General features: G+C 44.1%; 2 protein-coding genes across 2 annotated transcripts in view; both read right to left on the bottom strand.

The window, feature by feature from the left end:
* Nucleotides 1–65: 65 nt before the first annotated feature.
* LOC110500163 (protein Wnt-16) lies at nucleotides 66–8,502 on the bottom strand. The gene is made up of 4 exons (XM_036957506.1): nucleotides 7,978–8,502; nucleotides 7,607–7,833; nucleotides 5,001–5,290; nucleotides 66–1,802 (listed from the first exon to the last, which is right to left on the bottom strand). Exons 1-4 carry the CDS (start codon nucleotides 8,070–8,072, stop codon nucleotides 1,338–1,340), a joined length of 1,077 nt encoding a protein of 358 aa, XP_036813401.1. The 5' UTR covers nucleotides 8,073–8,502; the 3' UTR covers nucleotides 66–1,337.
* Nucleotides 8,503–10,723: 2,221 nt separating this feature from the next.
* cped1 (cadherin-like and PC-esterase domain containing 1) overlaps nucleotides 10,724–24,830 on the bottom strand; it is an 83,442-nt gene continuing 69,335 nt past the window's right edge. The window contains exons 15-21 of the mRNA XM_036957503.1: nucleotides 19,101–19,218; nucleotides 18,415–18,551; nucleotides 15,114–15,334; nucleotides 14,429–14,530; nucleotides 14,216–14,303; nucleotides 13,539–13,685; nucleotides 10,724–12,363 (exon numbers count right to left, since the gene is read on the bottom strand). Of these exons, the coding sequence (XP_036813398.1) occupies nucleotides 12,121–12,363; nucleotides 13,539–13,685; nucleotides 14,216–14,303; nucleotides 14,429–14,530; nucleotides 15,114–15,334; nucleotides 18,415–18,551; nucleotides 19,101–19,218 (1,056 nt within the window). The 3' untranslated portion in view covers nucleotides 10,724–12,120. The remainder of the gene's footprint in view (nucleotides 12,364–13,538; nucleotides 13,686–14,215; nucleotides 14,304–14,428; nucleotides 14,531–15,113; nucleotides 15,335–18,414; nucleotides 18,552–19,100; nucleotides 19,219–24,830) is intronic.

Below are 24,830 nucleotides of genomic sequence, written 5' to 3'. Positions count from 1 at the left end.
CAAGCATCTCCACGGTCCTGCTGCCAGTGGGTCTACTGAGAACAAACTGCTCCGTTCCATTGATGCATTCCTTCATTTATAGCTGGTTTCGGCTCCAAACACAAACACAGGAAAGAGAAAAAGTGGATCGGACAGCAAAAGGATAACAAAAGACCTTAATACAATGATGACAAACAGAAAAGCAACACATTAAATGGTACAGTTTGACAAACACATGCTGTATGTCTAAGAGCATTGGATGGGCTTGAATCTTAAGGACACTCTCGTCGTGTGATACAGCATAATTTAATATTTACAAAATGTAAACAATTTACAAAAATACTACGTCATTTTGACATATTCTCAATTAAAGCACCTGTAGCTTCACTCTGCCCTGAATTTGCAATCTGAATAGTACAAAACAAACATTTTAGGTTAAGAAATCTTTCCAAAATATATTTTAAAAAAAAAAGTTTTTTAAATGTCACGGTACCATATCTTTTTGAAGTCATTACTTTAAAGTTTATTACAAAAATTCAATACAAATTTGGAATGATTATTTCAAGACTTCTTTCTATGCATTGATACGGCAAGCTTTCCAACGAGAATAAGCCTAATCTATCCACCATCGATCACCATAGAGCCATCCATGGGTGGAAGCCGGGTCTGTTCTTGCTCCCTAGCCTGGAAGAGAGCCATAGAAATGACACAAAAGATGGCAACCTCTGACGGTTGCCCAATCCCTGTACTGTCTATGGCTCTAGCCTTCTGTTGTCTATATGAGACTTCGTTCTGATCTGGAAATGTACTGACACTGTTGACTGCATCTACTCTACAGTCCTTTAAAGCTGTTGCGCGCCCTGCAGGACAGGGTCCCCCTACAAGCACTTTTTGGTCCCTTTGTTGCTCCTCTTATACACACCATTCACTGAGTCCATTTGAAGACTTGAAGAGTGAGGTTTTAACTTTCATCAAAGTTCAGTTTGTTTTTATCATGGAGTCTGAGTTTCGGGGCTCATTTCGACTCATCCGAGTAAATTGCGAAGATGTCCATGTTTGGTTGTCAGAGTGTGTGGATCCTCAAACCTCTGAAACACTGTGGAACTCCTGTCCCATTGGATAGCCTCCTACAAGGCTGAGCCCTGATAGGCCATTCAAAAGTCAACGATTTTCCACTGTCTTTGTCTACCTCTGCTGGTGTGGTGTATAAATACTGTCTTCCTGAGGGTTGAGATGGAGGGTTGTTGATGCTGCGCCCCTCTTGTCCATGGGAGAGAGGAATGATGGGGAAGTCTTTTAGTCTCTCATTGGGGACGGTGTGTATGTGTGTGTGTGTGCCATCGCCTGCCTCCCTCTCCCTATTTACAGGTGTGCATGTCATTCATGCTCTCACACTTCTGACACCTCACATAGCAACACCACACAAACTTACACTCGCACCTCTCTACGTGGCGAACCACGTGTGTATTATACCCTCGACCGCAGCAGAGCAGGTTACACCCGTCGGGGCCGGCCGAAGTGCGGTTACACCGGCGCCCTCTAGTGCCCGCCACGCCCCAGCGCCGGTCCTCCAGACAGTAGTTAGGAGACTTGTTGAGGAAGATAAGTTCTTCCTTCCCGATGGGCATGCGGCGCTGGTCCTTCTCCTTCCTCCTCACCTTCCTCTTGGAGCGGTCCAGCACCTGCACGCTTCCCTCGTAACGCTCCTTCAGGAAGTTGCCCACGCGCTCGAACGACGCCATGGTACGCCAGCACGTCTTCACGGCGCACGAGCCCGACACGCCGTGGCAACGGCAGTCGGTGGCCATCGTCTTGGCGACGGCCTGAAAAGGGGAAAGATGGAGAGGATGGTGTTAGGAATAACAACAGACTTACAACACAAATAATTACATCACTGTAAATGTTATGACAGCCTAGCTACCAGAACTATGTTTGATAGAGACTGCCTTTTGTTTACACAAACGCTGTGGGAATGTTTTGAGCAAAATCACGATCTATTGTTCTGAATGCTGGATCTTGGACTGGGACTGTAACATGAGTCCTGAGGTTTTTGCATTCTACTTCTAACTCTGACACAATAGACTCCCTGGGTGCTGTGTACAACTGGAACAAAAGTTAAACTGTCCTTCACAGTTTAAACTGAGACATTGAGGAGACATTTTCTTTAGGACCACAAACCCCAGGGCTCTACAGCGGTCTTAGGATGTCCCCAGAAGAGCCTACCACTTTCACCCCTTTTCCACCTCTCCTCCCACTCCCTCTTCCCTGTCGGGTCAGTTTAGTTGGAAAGGCAGTGTGTGTGTGTGTGTGTGTGTGTGTGTGTGTGTTACAGTAAACAGATACACTGCTACCATTGTGTCCACATCCCTCTCCAGTAGTGAAGCCCTCTCCTCTTGACAGTGGCTAGTTGATAAGAGAGAAACCCAGTAAGTGTGTCTTAGTGAATGCCATTTAGTGGTAACGCGCATGCCCCGCCCACCTGAGGATCTTTTTCAGCCATCTATTTCCTGTGTTTGAGGGGTGCAAAATCCACGTCACTTAAATCTCACTGGATCGATTGCTTTCATTTTACTCCTGCTTCATACTCTTGCTTGTGCCTGACGTCCCCCCCCCCCCCCCCCCCCATTAACGTTACAGAAACAGTTGTAAAGACCTGTAAAACATACCCCTGTAATGGCTGAAATGGACTCAGTGGCGCAAAGTACTTAAGTAGAAATACTTTGAAGTACTACTTAAGTAATTTTTTGGGGGTATTTGTACTTTACTTTTACTTCATTATTTTCTTTAGGAATATAGTGTACTTTTTTACTCTCTACATTTTCATTGACACTCAAAAGTACTCGTTACATTTTGAATGCTTAGCAGGATAGGAAAATGGTCCAATTCACACACTTATCAAGAGAATACGTGAGCATCCCTACTGCCTCTTATCTGGCGGTCTCACTGAACACAAATGCATCGTTTGTTAATGATGTCTGAGTGTTGGGAGTGTGCCCCGGGCTCTCCATAAATTTTCAAACCAAGAAAATGGTGCCGTCTGCTTTGCTTAATATAAGGAATATGATATGATTTATACTTTTACTCTTGATACTTAAGCCTATTTGATCAATTACATTTACTTTCGATACTTAAGTACATTTAGAACCAAATACTTTTACTCAAGTAGTATTTTACTGGATAACTTTCACTTTTACTTGAGTAACTTTCTATTAAGGTATCTTTACTTTTACTCAAGTATGACAATTGGGTACTTTTTCCACCACTGATCAATGGAATCATTGTTATACCGTTGAATATATAAGAACACTAAAGCTTTGTCTGGGATTTAACGCACTGTCTTGACACGTACATCACAAAAAAGACAAGATATTTTGATGGGTGTTCATTTTTGGGGGATTAAAAAAAAAAAAAAAAGCAATAATTTAATACAGTTGAAATGTTTACAAAATAGATGTGCTGAAATGAAAGCAACTCCCGAATATGAACACTCGGATTATAGTGATATGTCTGATCTCACAAACAATGTTTAGATAGGGGTAATCTAGAGCCAAGCGTGTTGACTTTATCGGTGGGTATCCTGCACACTTGTTGAATTATGCAAGAGTATGTGACAGCAGTAATTAATGAGGAAGTCTAGACAGTGCAGGTGAGTGTAGGTAGGGTATACATAGAAAGTGTTGGGTGGTTGCAGCCCTCTTCCACTCCCTTATGTTAATTTATTCATATATACAGCCTGTGTATTTATGCAAATGAGCCACCTATAATTTTCTTTCTTTTAACACAAAGTATTTAAAAATACCTGATACACTAAGAAAATGTATACAGTGCCATCAGAAAGTATTCACAGGCCCTTGACTTTTTCCACATTTTGTTGTATTACATTGAATTTAAAATGGATAACATTTAGATTTTTATGTCACTGAAAAGGAAAAGGAATAGAGCTAAGCACTGGCAAAGTCCTAGAGGAAAACCTGGTTCAGTCTGCTTTCCAACAGACACAAATCCACCTTTCAGCAGGACAATAACCTAAAACGCAAGGCCAAATATACACTGGAGTTACTTACCAAGACAACATTGAACGTTCCTGAGTGGCCTATACCTAAATCTCCCACCAAAATCCCTGAACTCCATTCATTATTTGTCTGTGCCGGTAAAATGTTTTATGTGATATAATTAAGTCAATATCTGATGGATTATACAATTTCAAAATGTTTGGAGTATCTTCATCCATTGTCCAACTGTTGCATTTTATTAGACTTATTTTTCAAACCTTTTAACAATTTTGATGACCGTTGCTACAATTTAGTCACGCTGTCACGCCTCACCCATTAACTCACATTATCGAGGATGTTACACTTTCTTTCCCCTCTCTCCTTCTGTCCCGTCTCAGCATCCCCCTCTCACACTGACCTTCTTGTTCTTCCCTCCAATCTTTCTGCTTTTCTCTGAATATCGCTCCCGCTCTCTCTAACACACACACACACACACACACACACACACACACACACACACACTTCCTAGAACGTCTCCTGAAAGTATTTTTAACAGTGTGTGATAAATTCTATTAACCACTGAATGGTTTGGTCCTAACTCCTCTCCAACCCCATATGGTGAACGAAACCCATAACTATAATGTCTACAGTAGGATTCCTTTCATGGTGCTCGATTAGTACTGTCATATCAGTCATTCATTCAGACACAATGAACCCTACACCTGCTAGAGTCTTGACTACTAGAGTTACAGCTCCCATGTGCCCTATTCAGCTTTTACATACTCCCCAGAGTACCCTTAACAACTGTGTTTACTATAAAATACTATTTCTCTCTAGCTAGGTTGTGGATGTGTGTGTGTGTTTTGTTCTGTGGTGTATTGTGTCTAATCTAACATTGGACTTCAACGTTGTGCTGTTTTGGTTCTGTACACTGTGTGTGTGTTGTACATGCTCTGTGAGTGTTATTCGCCCTCAATGTGTGTGTGTGTGTGTGTGTGTGTGTGTGTGTGTGTGTGTCTTGCGTCTCACCTGTCTCCCAGCTTCACTGTTGTGCTGGTTCATGGTGAGCAGTGCCTCCCCTCCCCTGGCTGAGGACATATTCTTCACTGCATTATCTATGAACTTCCTGCTGAACCATGTACCGTACTGGATATGGTCTGAGCAGCCGCCCCAGTGCCACCCTTCGCTGGGCGATCCTGTGCCCTGCAGGCTGGTGTCACAGCCACATTCCGTCATGTTGCCCGCACTGCAGGAGCGCGTCACTGCCTGGACCAGCCCCGCCGCCATCACCGCGTGGATAAACGCAGTCTCCTTGGTCCCTGTCAGAGTCAATGGAAAGAGGTTTTTGGTAGGGCAAAGGTATGCATGGATTATTGTGTAACAGTGGCTGTGGAGCTCTAAAGCAGGCATTGGGTGGATTCTGAAAAGATTCCACTCCCACACCTTTCAGCCAATAACACTTCAGACAGAGGAAAATGGCACAATTCTAGAATTACAACTTCCGTGTGTCTCAGTAGCACAGGCCTAGATATCCATACAACTTCCGTGTGTCTCAGTAGCACAGGCCTAGATATCCATACAACTTCCGTGCATCTCAGTAGCACAGGCCTAGATATCCATACAACTTCCGTGCATCTCAGTAGCACAGGCCTAGATATCCATACAACTTCCGTGTATCTCAGTAGCACAGGCCTAGATATCCATACAACTTCCGTGTGTCTCAGTAGCACAGGCCTAGATATCCATACAACTTCCGTGTGTCTCAGTAGCACAGGCCTAGATATTCATACAACTTCCGTGTGTCTCAGTAGCACAGGCCTAGATATCCATACAACTTCCATCCATTGTGGTCGTATGATACATCTTTGCTCTGGAGGGATACTTGTGAGATGTGAGTTGAGCAGACACATAGCCCCATGGGAACTGTCCTGCCCTGTGTGAGGGCGGTGTTGGGTTACACTTCACAGGTTAGGGGCCACAGTAGGCCCTGAGTGAGGACAGACAGCACTGGCTCAGAGAGAGACTTAGAACATGTTGGTATGATGATAAATGTGTAGCACGGATCAAACCGGTATCACAGTTACTTGTACAACCATCTGGAATGCTGACCACCGGACAGAAACATTCGATTATGTCCTGTAATGAACGAAGGCTGAAAAAAAATGTAAACCCAAGTGTGAAAGGGGGTAGCCTACTAATGTTTATAGCTTATGGAATGGGCTGGTTAGACAAAACTCTAAAATATGCAGAATCTTAGGGATAGAACAGAAGCACAATGGCACCTGACGACATCAAGTGTAACTAGTCAGAGAGTGCAGGTTCTAAGAATGACATAGAACTATGTATGAACTTTAAACAAAATCTAGGATAAAACGTAAATCAGAGGTCCAAGCCACAAGTTGATTCAAAACATTTGTGCAATAATTTACATGTGGGTTAATGGAGAAAGAAAAGCCTTTACCTCCCTGGAACAACAAGAAATCACCACTTCAAATGTAAGTTTGGCACTTAAAACAAATGACAATTGATGTTATTTAGGTTTTCTGTGTTGCATTATATTATCCCCCCAAAATTGCTGCGTCCTAACCCAATAAGAACATTGTCTCCGACACGAAGACAAGACACCTGTGATCAAACCGCAGAGCATACGTTTTTACAGTTGATTGTACGAGTCGGGACATGGGATGGAAATGCAGAGATTTAACCTATATACAATAGGCTAAATCTCCGCATTTCCATCCCATGTCCCGACTCGTACAATCAACTGTAAAAACGTATGCTCTGCGGTTTGATCACAGATGTGCATTGGCCTAAATCAACATAAACTATATGGTCAGTTTTTCGCCCGCTCTCGTCTGGGTTGAGTGAAGAAAGTTGATAGATTGCATGTGACTGGGTGCAACAAGGATAGAGAGGAATTTGGAAGAATGAGTTTCATGTGAAAATAACATGTTGATAGCTAAACCATGCGCTGACTCTTAACCATCTTGGAAAGCTGCATGGAGACAGATTTCTGGAACGATATCTCTAGAACAAAGAAACTGTGTTCTTAAATTACATGTCGACCATGAATCTCCTAATTAGGATAATCCCGGCTGGTTTAGGACCAGAGGTGAGCAGGAGTTTTCTGTTCAAAGACAACACTTGACCGTGGATAAGTGGTGTGTTGGGACGGTTAAACCGAAACAGATGTGCGCAGACGCTCTCTCTCTCTCTCGCCCCATAGGGGATACAGCTGCTTGAGTCGGCAAAATCAAATCACCTTCCCTCCCTGGACAACATTAAACATGTTCATGACTCAAACCAAACCGATCACGAGTAAAGAGTTATGGAAAATGGAAGACGTGCCTCTTTTTGACGCACTATCAAATAGAAAGACAATTGAGGGACTGTTTTTATGCAGCAATTGCCTTAAACGGTCAAACACCAAATGATGTGGGCACACATTAAATATCGGATTATGGAATATAACCACTAGATGCATCCAAAATATAGCCTAATTTTCCAAATTAATCCCAATCAAAAAGAACATTATCAATAGGCCAGAAAAGTGCACACGAATTTATACAAACGAGAACAAAGCACCCTATTGTTTCATGTCTATTAAAACGAGTATTTAAACCGCCTGTCCTTACCACTGGTTAGCTCGTAGCCGAACACAGAGAGCTCTTTGGTGGTAGAACAGTTCCACCGCTCGTGCTCGAACTGCGTCTGGCACTCCGCGATGGCGATGCGCGCGCCGGCCTTGATGCTTGACAGGAGATGGGGCTTTCTCTTGCACAGGTCCTTCTGCTTGTGCGTCAGCGGGAGATTGGCGCAGCCCAGCTTCTCTGGTACTCCCACGGAGGTTATTCCCAACCACCTGAGACACAAAGCAAGCAGCGGAGACAATAAATTACTTTCGAAACCACTTTCAGCCCCAAACGGAATCGCATTCTATGCGTAAAGAAAATTGTGCAATTTGACAAAAAGACAAGTTTAATCACAAGCAATGAAATATACTTACATCCAACTGGCTCGACAGCAGACAGGATACAGTGAAAACAGTAAGAGAAACAGAAAGCAGATCTGATGTACTCCGCAGCCGCTTCTTCTCTCCATGGCCACCTCATTTACAGAAGCCGACTTGCCTCCCGGGCACTGGGGAAGGGTATGTCCATGGAGCGCTGGATCGGTGCTGGGCTCTGTCTCATGCTAGCCCCACAACATAAGACCCTAACAGAACTAATCCTCAATCCGTGGTTATCTCGAGCAATTCAGTAAAAAAACATCCGCGGGGAGGGAGAGAGGACGCGGGAGGAATGGTGATTCAAATCACGTGTCTCAGTGGCTAGTAGTAGCCTACAGTTGGATGGGTGATAAGTTCCCGACGGTGTTCCCCAAAACACAGACAAACTGTTTTATCCTGGACTGGGAGAACCCACACAGAGTCTCTCAGCGGCGCGCTCCTAGGCTCGGATTGGCGCACCCGTGGATTCATATTAAGCAGACGCGCATGTCCTACGAGATAATTGGACGGACGCGAAAAGAAAAAACGCACTGACAGGAACTGAGCAAAACGTTTGGCATGGGAGAAGGTGGGTTTCTACTAGATAGCACATCCAAAGTCAAAATTGGCAATAGCCCATCGTAAAAATGTATGAAAACAAAATGTAATTTTTGGTCTTAATTTGAGGTTAGCAATATGGTTAAGGTTAGGTTTAAAATAAAATGTTAAGAATATAAATGGTCGAAATAGGCGTGGTTTATGACTTTGTGGCTGTGGTAACTAGTAACGACGGAGAAGGTGGAAGGAAGCACAAAAGCCAGCAGAACACTTCTTTATGATGGTCACTTCACTCAAGCGCTCTAAACCTAATCATGTCAGGCGAGAATAATGATAATTTCCCCCCGAAAAATTCCTTGATACGAAACCTTGAGTAACTTGAATGCATAACATATTTATAATAGGCCTACAATAGATTATCTCATACACAATTATTTGTGATAAACAAGGCCTGGTTATGAATTTTGAATTTAATACCAATTTAATTCTAACTAATCCTTATGACAACCATATTTATATATTTTTATCTATAATCATATTTAATGATTTCATATGCAATGGCTTCCAATTTTAAGATTCATATAAAACTACAGTTAGAGAAAATGACCTCATGATTTCAACACATCGAAATCATCCTCTGAGGCTATTTTTTTCCCCCCGGTGCTCGTGAATTGCGTAATATTCGTTAGGTTTAGAATATTTGGAATCTCATTTTGCCATTGAAATGTATAGCTTAAATGAATAAAGGATTGATTCAAATGCAACGACAATAACCACATTGCCCATTGTGTAACCAATTATGTTTGAGCAAATATTTTCAATCACTATTGAGTTGTTTGCCTTTTCCTGAATAATAAACCTCATATGTAGTCAGAGAGCAATTTCGATGAGACAATTTAACGACATTTTTAAAAGGGTTGACTGACCACCTTTCTGTTGAGTATATTGGACTGGGTTATAGGGCGGTATGGGGCAGACGAGGTGAGGTCTACTCAGCCCCCAGAAATGTCACAACCCCCATCCCCCCAAGCCTTTCAAATTCCCCGACTAAAACAGTGCAGAGTGAAAGGTCTGCCTGAAATTTGACATCAGAGGTCGGAACCGCAGTGCAGGGCAGAGTCCACCATTCCTCCTTGGCCCGACAACAACCCAGGCGGCAGGCCCACGTCTTCAGGGCGGGTACATGTGCCCGAAAGGCAAGCCTTTGTCTGTAACCTTTTACATGAACCTTCCTTTTGATCGAGACTGTTGCATCTACCTTATTCTATCCCTCGCCCGCTCAATGCTGTTATTTATCCACATATCGCACAAGACAATTCAATTTGACCATTCAACACTTTTACGCACGCACTTGACTTCGCATGCGTTCCCTTTATTTGATCTACACACTGTAAAAACAACGTTTTTAACAAATATGGAAATATTTTCCATATATCGTTACATTGTATTACATTTCATTGCGGTCATATAACCGTGTTAATAACGTTTTTTAGATAGGCCGAGGCTACATAATTTGAACACACCATTTTCAGTGTAAATATGCCTAAATAAAATGGACTGATAACTTTCTGGAATTAAGGCTCTAACATTACGTTGACCTCAAAGACGATTTAGGCCTGCATTTAAATCTACATTAGTTTTACTTCTCGATCGTGTTGCTCGATCTCTGCCTTGATCAAACGGTGGGTAGGGTGATTGGATGTGTCGGATTAGCGGGACATGACTGCAAAGAGGAGCCAGACAGGGCACATCACGCGCAAAACGGAGTTAAACCACATTACACCGACAACCATTTTATTATAGCACAGTTGTAGCCTAATTGAACATTTGTCTCCCTAATTATGTCCTTCTAAACCAGGTGACGCATGTATAGGCCTATGCGGGACAAGAAATTATGATCAAACTCTGGTCTTGGTGGCACGAAGGAAATGACAAAACGAAGAAGGAAAACAAGAGCGCGCCTCTGCCCATCTTCCTCAGAGCGTCACACGGCTTCATACCTCTGCATGGTTGAATTGGGATGATGACTGTAAAAGGATTTGTCTAATACTGTGCGCAAACAGCATGTACAGACTTATCCTCATGTTGTGCACAACTTACAGAGGAAATATGCGATGCCAACATCCTAATTGTTTATAAGCTAGGGCTTTGTGGAACTTTCAAAACACAGTTTCATGCTTTCAGAACATAGTTCGAGGACACAAAGTTTAGTTGAGAAAATATATATTTTAATGTGAGAATATTGTATCGGAATAACTCTTATATGTACCATCTGGAAACACAAAGCTGAAGTTAGTGCCATTTGAAGATACATGTTCTTTAATAATAAATTAATAGTGTTGATAATATTTAGTATGAGGAAAATGTCTTTCTGTTTTTTTTCCCTTCAGTTTTCCTTCAAAATCACTGAATCAAATGATTAGGTTTGCTATCAATGTTCCATAGGACCACTAAACAGAGTAGTCTCCACTCCTGTGCATGTGTTTGTGGCTATCTGTTACAATTACCTTCATCTTCACCAGCTCAGTTCCCCCCATAAAAATGACCAGAGGACAGATAAGACAATATGTATAGATCCATAGCATACATTACACCAGTCCTTCATTAGCATGTCAACAATATGCTGCATGTAAAACATTATACACTGATTATCAACATTATAGGCACGAATAAACAGATGTAGAAATATAAGAAAATTCTACATAAGACATTCGCTTGAAGAATAGCTCAGCTTTCGTCATATCTTTGGCATAGAATAGAATACGTTGTGGTGTCCACAGAACACGTGGATGGATGAGGTACTGTATATGAGGAGGAATTGCTGGATATCCAGAAGTCCCTCCAATGGCAAGAGATCGTCTTTCCTGATGCACAAAGGCATCAAAGGCACACATCAAAAGGGGTTCTCGAACCTCTCCTCGGGGACCCCCAGACGTTTCACAATGTTGTTGTAGCCCTGAACTAGCTCACTTGATTAGTTGACAAGTTGAATCTGAATCAGGTGTGCTAGTTCTGGAATACATCAAAACACATGGAATTGCCGGGGATACACGAGGAGAGGATTGAGAACCAATGCTGTACAACATTTCAACAACATTTCCACAACTATAAAACTATACAATTGTAAAGGTTTGTGCTGGAGCTTTGAGGGAGCATTGTCAGTTGGTTGGTGAGCAAGGCTTACATGTGGGATGTACACACGACACACTCCTTCAACAGTCACTCTCGCTCTCCTCTTTATTCTTTCTCCAGCTGCTTCCCTTGTCTTTTGGTATTAGGCCAGACATCCCCCTCTTTGACCATCTGGAAACCTCTACCTAGCAGAGGTAGCAGTCACATGACAGGGGGCCCAGTGTGTGGGCCAATCAGAGGAGGTCTGTGTGACAGACAGTGGTGATGTCTGTCACACGGCTGACCAGTCAGGACTCTCCTGTTACTCCAGCACTTCCTGGATGGAATGACCTCAATTTTTTTTTTAGAGAGATGCTTGTATGGATACGCACGCACGCACGCACGTACACACGCATGCACGCACACACACACACGTTAGTAAGCAAGGACACAAGTACACACACACACAGTCAGTGGTGGTGAGGGGTGGGTCTAGTTTCCCGTGTCTCTCACACACAGTCTGCTCAGCAGGATCTGCGAGTACACCTGGTTCACCGCTCCTCTCACGTGATAGGTGGAGGAGTTAGACCCCGCCCACTGGTCCTGGTGCTGCAGGGTGGGCTGATCACTGAACCCGGTTCCAGTTCCACTGGTTCTAGTTCCAGGTTCCTCGCCGTGTCGAAGAAGCTTCATCTTCCTGTGTAGCGGAGCCTTGGAGAACGACAGCTTTTCAACCTTCAAGGAACACAGCAAGGAGAACCACGTCAACACCTCACCTCTAACACAACATCTACCTACTGACATTATACTGTAACTAGGTAACTAGACCATGGCCAGAGCTTGTACTACCGGAGGCTAGCTAACGTTGCCTGGGGTGTCACGGAACAGAACAGAGCGCAAACCCATCGTCACAGTCTGGAGCTCCTTTAATATAAACCACACTGGAACAATCCAAGCCTGACCTAAATCCTGACATAACAGAAACCCTGTCCATCCCCTCAGAGGCTTGGGTTAGACATAACTACACTCATGGATCCCATACACCTTCTGGCTTCCTTATGGGAAATCCTGTTGTCACTTAAGACCCATATGAACTGGGAGGGGCGGGGGTATGGAGGGGGGCACATGCCCTCGTATATATGACCGTAACCACTTCACAAGTGCCCTGGGGCCCAGCTGCTACCAACGTGAAGCTTTACTGCCCAATAAAACCCGGCCTAACGGCTAATTACTGATTAACCGATCCATGGAACAATTTTATAGCTGAATTAAAACAAGTGACTGTTCTTTATAAAGGGAGCTGGAGAGGGGGCAGAAGGGGATTGTGTGTGTGTGTGTGTGTCTGTGTATGTGTGATACAGCAGTATTTCCTTCTAGAAAGCTCCCTGACATGGAGGGAGATTGTTTAATCAAGAGGGCATAAGAACCGATTTCCTCTGGGCCCAGAAAATGGCAGTTCAGCATTTGGATCTACCGTAGGGTTAAATCCCAGGATTATTTAAGCCCAAAGATTCCCTCCTGGTAAGTCGGCGTGGGCGCAAACAGTAATAGCAAGTATCCATAATGAAGTTATTTCAGATATTACAGTCGGAGAGGGAGTCCATGGGGAAAGAACTTGCTGTGGATCTAGCTGTGCTCCCTGGTCACTGAAGTTTAGACAAACCATTAGTTATAATTGGTATCAATTACTGTATCCAGAGAGAAACATGCAATACCTGTGTTAAAGTGTTGGTAACATTGTGCTGTGATTTGAATAACTGACTAGGATGTAACCAAATCCTGAGAATGAATATTTACTGCGATAAACAAAGGTAACATGCTGAATTTCAATAAGGGTGGGGCCAGAACTTGGAGTGCTGTGTTTTAAAAAAAATTTTAGACGAGGGTGAAGGTGGGATGAGAGGGGTTACCTCGTGAAAATGGCAGGCGCACCGTCCCTGCAGGAACTCTTTGTAGCGGCCCATGGTGACACTGAATGTGTCTATGACCTCATACCCATAGTGCTTTGCGGCGGTGATGATGTTGCTGTTCTCTCTGTACAGCTCCTGTACTCCTCTCTGGGCAAGTTAAAGTAAGACAACAAAGAAGTAATCGCTACTCAACACAAGGAAAAACTATCTTAAAACACTCACAATGGGAGCCATAACATTTTTGTACAGTTCCCGGAGGCCCCTATTGCAACACGCCTGAAATATAACTGACCTTTGAATTGAATTAGTTGTATTGCTGTTGAACAGGTGCCCATTGCTGATGTTGGACCAGTCAGCATGTTGGAAGCCATGGACTATTAGCCAATAATGTTTTTTTTGTAGATAAATACACATGGCACGGGCAAAGGGCTATCCACCAGGTGACTAAGCACTGCCTTTTAAAAACTTTAACAGATAAGCAGTAATGTGAACAGCATGGAAAAATAATTAAGAGTGAAGAGAGAAGCTGAGGGGGAAAGAGAGAGAGAGAGGGGAAGAACGAGAGAGAGAGTGATAGAGAGAGAGAGAGAGAAACAGATCAGTCAAACAGAGAAAAGAGTAGAGGAGGAGACACCAAGAGGGAAACTGAACGCACACAAACAGGAGGATGGACCTACCAGTGAGAGAGAGCGGATGCCATCCACAGGGAGATGGAAGCCCATTCCCAGAGACTTCACCACCACCATGATATCCTGTAGCCCTTCCCTGGAGGAGAAAAATGGGTAATGAGGTCTATTCTTGGCCAGTGAATAGATTTAATTAAACAGTTGCTAATTCCTGAACGGTCAGGAAGGGAGTTTGCCACGAAATGTATGCATCAGTGGGTTTACCTCTCCAGCACTTCTCTCATGATCCTTAGGTGGTTGGTGTTGAGCCACTGGACACCTCCTGCCACCAGCACAGTCTGACGGGAGTTCTCCAGGGGTCGCGACCTTCGGAGGGGATCAAAGGTCAAAAAGACATTAGCTCGCCAGTAGGACTATGTCTATTGAACAGGCATAGGCACACATGCTGACAACGCACTACTGCTTTCTCTCACACACACACACACACACACACACACACACACACACACACACACACACACACACACACACACACACACACACACACACACACACACACACACACACACACACACACACCACCTGCTCAGCATATCCTTCAGTAGTCACATCCAAAGCAGAGTGCGGTCCCAGAGAGAGAGTCGTGGTTGGGAGACCTGCTGTGTTAAATTACACTGTGACACGACTCCTAACACATGACTCTTAAACGCAGCCCCCGGACCTTTGATCACAGCAACTGATTAAGGCTCCCTCTCCATATGTGGGGACAGGGCTTTGAGTGTTTATGGGAGCTAAGAGCCAAAATGGCTTCTGCATACATATGGTTTCTTGATGCCAATCTAACAGCTGATGAGTAGACTGCAGTGATTACAGGACATACTGTAGTGCAGCAGGGGCGGTAACGCCCACTCTCATCCATCCACCCACACAGACTCCCCCTCTCCTTCACCTCAGTATGAGCTGCTCCAGGGCCCTCTGGAAGGTGGGTCTGTGGCTCTGCTCCAGCCAGAACTGGGGGTAGTAGGAGTAGGAGACGTGTGTGTGTCCCTGATTGACGTTGCGATAGACCAGGCTGTCGTGGGCCTTGCCCCAGTCCTCCAGACTAGAGTTGACCCGCTCCATCAGGAAGTACATCATCCCCCGGTTAGTGGAGTCACCTATGAACATTACCTGTGTGGCAAGAATAATGGTTTTGACTTGACAGGATCGCGAACACCTGGGTTGTATTCATTAGGGCACACCGTAGAAAAACGTACCAAAGTCTTTTGGAGCAGAAAATGAAATTAACATTTGTTATTGGACACGTTAATTTAGTCCCTTCCCGTTTCAGCCCATTTCTTTGGTTTCCTGCCTAATGAGTATGGCCCCAGTTTTCATTGAATTTGCACTTCAAAATGATTTCATTGTAGTTGACTGGCATGTACTTCAATATATAACTGCTGACCTTTATGGCTGACTGCAGCATTGCCAAAATGTGAACACATTAAAGGCAAATCCCACTAGGCACACTGGTTGAATCAACCAGTGGAAGAGTGGAAGAGACGTTGAATTGACATCTGTGCCCAGTGGGATGCTTCTATTGCGACCAATCCACTTAACACAATATGACATATCAAAAGTGTCCAAGTCAGTTTCCAGCTAAGCCAATCAGAGTGTGTGAAAGAGCCTTTTCAAACACAGAACAGAGCCAAAACAGATGGACTGTAGTTTAGGTGGCAAACATCTCATCTTTGTGAAAAGCTTCTGATTGTCCAAATCTGTTGATGAGAAAATGGGGAAGTCCAGAGAAACGTAACAAACACGACATCTGGAGCAAACTGATGTAACTCGTAACTCATGCATCAAATCACTATTGATACAGATCCATATTAAAGTATCCTGTCAGAAACAGTCAAGAGTTCAAACGTGAAAAGCCAAAGGGGTAGACTGGGTAGGGTGTGTGAGGACAGGAAGTTGAGAGGCTTTATTAAAATTAGCTGCAATGTGAGCTAAAGTGGCTAAAACCCCACACTGACCTCTGACCTGGAAGTAACTGGCAAGTCTTTCACAAACTACCCACATTCACCAGAGACAGCTTTCATTAAACCACTATCCACATTCCCTAGAGAGATTTGACTAAGCCTATAGAAAGCCCTAGGACTGTAATACCTACTATGGCTCTAAGGCGGGGTCGCCAAAATGTTTTTGTTTTTTAGGAACAATAATTAAGAGTACAGATTGTTGTATGGGGCAATACACAAACATTTTTGAGAATGATAATTTGAACGATGCAATTTTATTGAGTAAATGTGTTTATTGGTTTCCTTTCATTTTGATAAAATATGAAAATGCAATGAATCAAAGGTTATTTTGTTGATGCAAAAATCTAAATTGACCAATTTTAAGGTTGTGTCATTAGATTTGGGGTGGGAGCGCAATAAATTATTGGGAAAGAATTGGGGTCCCCAGAAATTCTGCCAGACAAAATGGGGTCCCCTGAAATTCTGCCAGACAAAATGAGGGCCCCAGAAATTCTGCCAGACAAAATGGAGTCCCCGCTAAAAAACTTTAAATAAGATATATACCTATTAAGCCTTATATATTTCCCGGGTTGGTTTAATGGCTTTACGTCCCTGAGGGCCGCTCCGTACTGTGACACTAGTGCAGCAAACTACATGCCCTCCCATTAGCATTACTGGAGGATTTGAACGAAAGGCTAAGACTTTAGTTCATACAGTTTTCTGCTTCTGTCCCTCCACCATTCATCCTGTCCTCAGCTCTGCCAACCCCTGCTGGGTTTACAGACCTATTCATACAGCGTCACATAAACCCCACTCTCTCACCTCAGAGGCATCATACCATAGCCTACCTCATCTACACTCTCCACCTGGCTTCAATGAGAGGGAGAGAGCGAGAGAGAAAAAGAAAAACAGATGTTTGAGGGATGGCTTAGCCATCAAATTAACTCACTAGGGAAATGTGCTAGACACTGCCTTGTCTTGTTACCTTACATGATCATCTCTGGTCCATCTTTAGACCAGATGCATGCTGGTTAGCGTAGTCTTAACACACATATCTGCCCACACCTTTCTCACACAGTGCTGACCAAGCACACTCTAAAGAGCCTGACCAGTACATCTGGCTTCCATATCATTATGTTATCCCCTGTGCAATATCTCTCACAAACATAGACATAGTGTGTGTGTGTGTGTGTGTGCACATGCGAAAGTTTTATGCATGTGGAAAATATTATCACTCTCACTGAATCTGTCGGCGCTGCTGTCTGTCTGGATCCATGTGTCGTCTTTTATGACTCAGCTGGAGGGCCTTGTTAGCGCCTAGTTAGCACCCAGTTAGCGCCCGCTGCTAACCAGCCCCACCTACCTCCCGCTTTTGGGGAACAAGCTCATTTCTAATCTGTACTGTTAGTAGATTGTGGGACAGTAACCTGAGCAGAGAGCTAGCTAGGGACATGAGAGCAGTGCCTGAACTCAGGTCATGGACTATGGACATACACTGCTTGTCGAACATCTCATTCCAAAATCATGGGCATTAATATGGAGTTGGTCCCCCCTTTGCTGCTATAACAGCCTCTTCTGGGAAGGCTTGCCACTAGATGTTGGAACATTGCTGTGGGGACTTGCTTCCATTCAGCCACAAGAGCATTAGTGAGGTTGAGGAATGATGTTGGGTGATTAGGCCTGGCTCGAAGTCGGCGTTCAAATTCATTCCAAAGGTGTTTGATGGGGTTGAGATCAGGGCTCTGTGCAGGCCAGTCAAGTTCTTTGACACTGCTCTGGACAAACCATTCTGTATGGACCTAGTTTTGTGCACGGGGGCATTGTCATGCTGAAACAGGAAAGGGCCTCCTCCAAACTGTTGCCACAAAGTTAGAATCACAGACTCGTCTAGAATGTCATTGTATGCTGTAGCGAGAACAGAGAACAAGTTTCCACTGCTCCAGAGTCGAATGGCGGCGAGCTTTACACCACTCCAGCCAACGCTTGGTATTGTGCATGGTGATCTTAGACTAGTGTGCGGCTACTCGGCCATGAAGTGGTGTACTTTTGGCCATGTAGTGTATGTGATTGTGTCTCAGTGTAAACAAGGTATGACATGATTGTTCTTTTCTCAAACATGTTGGGGCTTAGTTGTGGTCAATTTGCAGTTAAAAAAATGATTATAATTATGTTCTGGCCCCACGACCATCCACCTTGACAAAAATCACCCCACTGATGAATTTAGTTGCCTACCCCTGCCTTAGGGCTTACCTTCCTGTGCATCATGCAGTCCTGCAGCTGGGGGAGGTCCAGCAAGGGGTGGTAACAGCCCTCGGGTTGCCAGACAACCTCTCTCCAGTCACAGGTCCGGTTGTCGGAACAGCTGAGGCAAGGAACCACCCAACGACCTGGGGAGAGAAAAAGAGAGGGAAGGAAAGAAATGAAGAGAGAAGGACAGGCAATCAGACAACCAGAAGTGAATGAAGTGGTTAATTGTTCCTGCTCCAAAAAACACATCTATATTCATTAATAAACTATTTCCATTAACAAAATCTAGACAGACTTTTCACAACTCTCACACATTGTGAGAGTTATAATTCTTCACAGACACGTCACATTGTTCTCCCTGCTGACATTTATTCTCTGCCCTGCAGGGTGGGATATTGGATTTAATAGCTGAGTTTAACCTCTGACCTTTTGCACTTCAATCAAAGGGCAGAGTGTGTTGGCCGCTTAAATCAGCCTTGTACAGATACACACACAGCAGGGTTTCATATGGACATCTGGGCACGTATGCATAATATTTCAGAGCGATTAGAATTATTTCTAAGTAGAACATTTCTGAGGATCCTGTAGTGAAATAATTTTTCTGACAGTAATTCATAAAGCCTTTCAGCTATGTAGGAAATGTAATCTATAAAAACAATGTGAAGTGATATCTTTGATGGGGGACAGACCTGGTACATCCCCAGAGATGCAGGGCCGAGTAGGGGCCTGGGGCTCGCCTGGAGAGAGTGGCCCAGGGAGTGGCTCCAAACCACAGGGCTGATCTGGTTGCACCACCAGGCCACAGTCCTGCGTAGACACAGGGTGAGAGAGAGAGATGAGATTATGAGGAATGGTCCATTGTACTGGGAGGCTGAGGGAACTCCATGTTGAGATGATGTTGTAGTCTAGTATCCATTCAGTGCTATTGTTGTGGTTTCCATTCAGTGCTATTGTTCTAGTATCCATTCAGTGCTATCGTTCTAGTATCCATTCAGTGCTATCGTTCTAGAATCCATTCAGTGCTATTATTCCAGTATCCATTCAGTGCTATCGTTCTAGTATCCATTCAGTGCTATTGTTCTAGTATCCATTCAGTGCTATTGTTCTATTATCCATTCAGTGTTATTGTTCTAGTATCCATGTTGTCACAATGAAACACAGTAACGCAAATGGAAGGTTGGGGTAGATTTATGACCATATGAATTCAACAATTCAACTCATCTGACCATTTATGCAACCATATAGACGATGGAAATCTCCATTGTCAAAGGCTTTCATAGCTGTAGTTGTGTACTGATAGGAATGATCATGTTTTCCCCTCTCTGTTTGAGTTATGGGAGGCAGTTACTGTAAAACCAGTCTCCGACCACTGAGTCATCCCTGTCTCAATTTTTATTTTATTTAACCCGTAATTACCAGGTAATGGTAATGACCTTTCTGCCATTACCTCACTCACTGTGTTTCCATCTCTCTTTGGGCCCTCTCTTTTCTCACAATCTTTCACTTCTTTACTCAGCTCATTTCTCTCCATCACTCCCTTCCTTCTCTCTTCCCTTCGGTATTAGAGAGCTTGGCGGTGGGTGCTGTGTCCCTCTCCTTGAGGTTGGTGGTGGTGGGGGTTCAAATGGTTGGAGGTGAGGGGTCAGAGGTCAAACAAACCTAACCAGATGAATGACAGCGGCCGGGAAGCTACGTATCGCAGGGGCCCCCGTGGGAGCCGCCCGACCGTCTGGCCCTGAGTACAGAGACACTGCCAGGCCCTGAGTACAGAGACACTGCCAGGCCCCTCCTCTTATATCGGGCTTGCGGCGCGACTGAACCTCACACACACACACATAGATGCCCCCCCCCATACACACACTTACACACATACACTTCCCCTTTCAAAAGGGCCATGAAGAAACTGAACCTCACACACACACCCACCCACCCAACCTCCCTCTGAGGGTCTTCAGTTCACACGTCCACACCACATTCCCCACGGCTCCGACGCAGCTCTCAACAAAGTGCCACAAGACAACTTAACAGGGATTTTCTTGTTCGTACCTGTGCACAGTGTACACGCCACAAACACAGAGGCCCTGGGGTCTGATGGAGCCGCCTGGGGCCACGGCCCAACCGCCGTTATGGAGGAAACGCACCGCGGCCACCTTTCATCCTTCCCTCCATCCCTCTTCTTAAAACGGACCGGAGAGTCTTGCTGCCACGTAAAAAAGATCTGTATATACAGTATATATATTTTCTCTGCCCTTTCTCAATCTTTTTCCCTCTCTTTCCCTCAACCCCCCCTCTTTCTTTTACAGTGGCAGGTACGCATATAGACCAGCATTTATCTGATGTCAAGTTCTCTTCCCCCCCCCCACCCCTTAAAAATAATTCTCCAACAGGGAGCTTTAATAGCATACCCCGACACCAGCCCTCAGTGAAAACCCCTGATTCATGGACCATCAATTCTCAGCCAGGCTCCCCAATAGGACTCTCCTAATGTCACATTCGGTTAATAAAGTGCGGAAAACCAAGAGATGGTTTGTGGCCACCGAGGGATTAGAGAGCAGTACTTCAGAGGAGAATGTAGTGTGTGTGTGTGTGGGGGTGGGGGTTACTTGGTTATAAGGGTCTGAGTCCAACACTACAGTAATCTGCATTGATCAAAGAGCTATGCTAACCAACCTCGATACAAGGGAGTGCTAATCCCCGACACACACACACACACACACACACACACACACACACACACACACACACACACACACAGCTAATCCAACCGTGCTCTCCATTAGATCATAGCTGCTTGTCTCTGTGCCAAGTGGCCTTGTTAAGACACCACTACCTGCTTTTGTTGGAGCAGACACAAAGGCTGGTCAATCTACCGACTCCAATCCTCCAGGACCAAAAGGACCCTACTCATTAGAGAAGCCAGCTTAGTAGGAAGACAAGTAGGGGTTGAGATCGGAACAAAAAGTTAATTGAGGGAAAAAGGAATAACACACAAAATAATAAATATTTGGGGATATAATAAATATTTGGTGAATTATATGTCTCAAAAGGGTATCAAGCTTTTCCTGTCAATGCGTCAACAGTAGGGCAGGAATGCCAGCTGAATCTGGCAAGCAGAGAAGGAGCTCGGATAACGCTCGGCTTGAGAAGTAGTAGCACAAGGGAAACACACCCAGGCATAGGAGTGTACAAACACACACTCCAAAAATCACTCCTCTGAAGATAGGCTCGGTCTAATCCTGAATACAACAAGACAACTGTATAAAACAATAAAGCTAGGGGAAATCTCTTTCACCTCAGTCTTGATGCCGGGTCTCCCAGTGGTTGTTGGCTGCTGTTGAGACGACAGGCCAATCCCTAGAAAGACTGCTGAAATACACTGTACGTTCTGACAACAACGCAACAGAGCTCTAGAGTTCCTTCAGGGCAGTTATACTGTAAAGCGCTGGATTCCTCTCCTCAGAGAGTCAATTTTATGGTTATAGGAGAGCTTCTGACTCCCAAAGAACAAAGTGGAAATAAAATAAATGAACCAGTAAAAAGTGTTGTAAATATCATCGTGGAAATACAATAGAAATACCAGCCTTGAGCAAAATAACTCTTAGGCTTTACCGGTTTCATTGATCAGTAAAGATCTTCAGAGTAAATGCAATACAGTATATATAATAATGAGAGAGACATTCCGAGGTAACAATTTATAATCTGCAACGTTATTAAAGTCCGTTTTTAGGTGGTTGACACAACCTATTGTGACAGCTTGAACAGCCACCTTAAAAGCTGGAGTCCTTATGGTGAAACCGCCATGTCCGTTTGTGATACTACAACAAAAGAAGTTACCGCAAACAACCACCACTGTTTCTCCCCCTCTGACGTCGTCGCACACTATGTACTGCCATTTCTTTGTACCATGCTGCGCGACGCTCCTCAGTACGTCAACAAAAACAGTGACAACGGGTGTGGGGCGGCCTGTGACCCTATTTCCCCCTAATGCAGATTCCATCTGAGGCCCTTTATGCTCATACCCTTATACGGGTTGAAAATGGCACATTCGGGCACTGATAAGCGCCTAAATTGGAACGCAGTGGCTGTACAGTAACATGCTATAAATGACTTCAGACCTCAGGCTCTGCGCTTCACAGCGCTGTATGGGTTTTGACTGACAGCCATTCTGAACTTGAGCACAGCGCGCGACAAGAGGTTCCCCCCCATCCCTCCTGCTAATTGGGCAACTCTTGCCAAAATGTTGTCGTCTGAGTGAGGGAAATGCTGTAAATTAAGAGGACTCATTGTATTTTGAAAGACGTTGAGGATTATAATAAATACCGATTTAATGTCATACAAGCAAGCCAAACACCTGTGGGCCGTTTTTACAGTAATTGTGTGATGGAGGGGATGGAGGGCAGTGTTCCAAACAAAACAACCAAACAACAAGTGTGCTTGCTCTAGTTCCTCAAAGGCACAGCTAGGAGAGATTTAAAAAAAATAACCTTATAGTTGAAGACTCTTCTTTGAGATAAAAGTGTATTGAAATGACTTAGGAACTGTGCACACGTTGAAGAGGTGTGTGTCCACTTGGAGACACCAGTTAGTCCTCTCACTCAAACCCATGTCGTTTTTTTTTGTCTTATGTTGCATCTACCCCACGTTACTGAATGTATCCAGAGTGTTTTCAGATTTTGTTAATCAATAAATGTGTCCAAATTACAGTAAATGTAAAATGCACATACAATCAACAGTGAAATGTTTGGATTCAGTCTTGGTGAACTGTTGTGTCCTCAATGTTGGTCTAATCACTTTCCCACAACCTCAAACCTGATCCCTTTCAATTCATATGCTTTTCATATTTCTCCTCTAAGAAACATTTCAATGTAGGCCTATCCATATAGGCCAATTCCCACGAGTGTAAAGGGTTAAAGAGCATTTCATATAATCTGTCATCAATAGGATTTGATCAGATGCTATTAGGTTGTAATCCTGTCTGTCACGCTTGGGGCTAAACCCTCGATTTTCCATAGGTCTTTCTGGGCTCCCCACCATATCCCAACAACAGAAGGAAAACACTAAATGGCCACGTACACGTAGACAAGTATTCTCTGGCAGACTAGTTGTTTTCTTGCCCTAAAAACTGCACTGCAAAAACATCCATTTTTGTCAAATCGTGTGTATTGTATTGGCTTTTGTTATTCGTTTCTTGTGAGAGAGGGGAAAAGAACGAAAGGGTAGAGTATTTTCTGGCTAGAACACTGTTTTCACTTCTACCCGAGTTGAAGTATATACGCCATGCATTTCATAAATGTTGACATGTTAACAAGACTGCTGCCTGCGATCTGAGGAAATGTTATTTTAGTTCTTGTGGGAAAATTACATTTTACTCTCTGGTGTGGGAATGAATGGGAGGAGGGAGTTAGGGAGGACGAGTGAAAGAGTGGAATATTCAACCCATTAGAGAATGACACACACACACATCCCTGTATTGCTTACTACTTCCCTAAGCATGCATTTGATCAAACCAGCCTCTCTGATGCACCGTAGCCCTCACAAACCATTGGCTGTCCAATCAAAATGAATCACTGGTCACTATGTAACTGTTGAACACGGACATGGTCTTGAAGACATAAACAACCCTTGTTAGAGTGACATTGATTAGACCATAGGGATAGACCATAAACCATGGAATGGGTTCCCCTTCAGTCATTACATCACCAAGTCATTATTGCAGACAGATACAGTGACCAAGAACCACACCGCAGAATGTGGGAGGATGCAGGTTCCACTAGGTTCCCTCCAGGGCCCTGGGTGTTCATGTCTACCACCCTCTGAGCTTCCCAGATGTCTTCTGATCGCACTCCCAGTGGTCCAAGCGGAAGAGAGGAATCCTACCGCCAGTCACGCATGGAAGAGGACTATCAAAGAATTATGGGATGAATATAAACAAGTTTGTCATATCATGTGATTGTAATGACAGGGAAAATTGCTGTGGGACATGGTAGAGAAAAAGCCGGACTTCTGAGAAGTTTGTTGTGTGTACACCAGTCTCCAGCCACTCTAAACATCAAAGTAGAGCTTATAAAAATGTCTAGCAATATCCAAAAGGAGATACGGGATATTGCATGAATAGGGCTATACGATTAGGAGATCATCACACACACACACACACACACACACACACACACACACACAGCAGTATAACAGTCTTTCAGAATGCACACGGTCAGCCATCAGATAAGAGTTCCTTATTACACACAGAGGAAATGAGAAGAGTTCTGAACTGACAGCTCTAACGCTCAGACCTCTACCCCAGAACCACAGAGGAGCCGCCGCAACATGATACACACACACAAACACACATTTATTACCACACACACATCCTTATCAATCAGTGACCCTCTAACTCACATACATACGCGCACACACACACACAC

This window comes from Oncorhynchus mykiss, chromosome 21, assembly GCF_013265735.2.
Source record: "Oncorhynchus mykiss isolate Arlee chromosome 21, USDA_OmykA_1.1, whole genome shotgun sequence".
NCBI lineage: Eukaryota > Metazoa > Chordata > Actinopteri > Salmoniformes > Salmonidae > Oncorhynchus > Oncorhynchus mykiss.
Note: the sequence above shows the minus strand (reverse complement) of the source record. Positions and strands in the feature narration are given on the sequence as shown.

Bases quoted from the DNA above. Each gene is read 5' to 3' on its own strand.
- LOC110500163 (XM_036957506.1), bottom strand. From the start codon at position 8,072: ATGGAGAGAAGAAGCGGCTGCGGAGTACATCAGATCTGCTTTCTGTTT. The intron at 7,834-7,977 runs GTAAGTATATTT...TTTGTGTCTCAG, and splicing joins TGCTGTCGAGCCAGTTGGAT to GTGGTTGGGAATAACCTCCG. The intron at 1,803-5,000 runs GTGAGACGCAAG...TCCCCTTTTCAG, and splicing joins ACAGTGAAGCTGGGAGACAG to GCCGTCGCCAAGACGATGGC.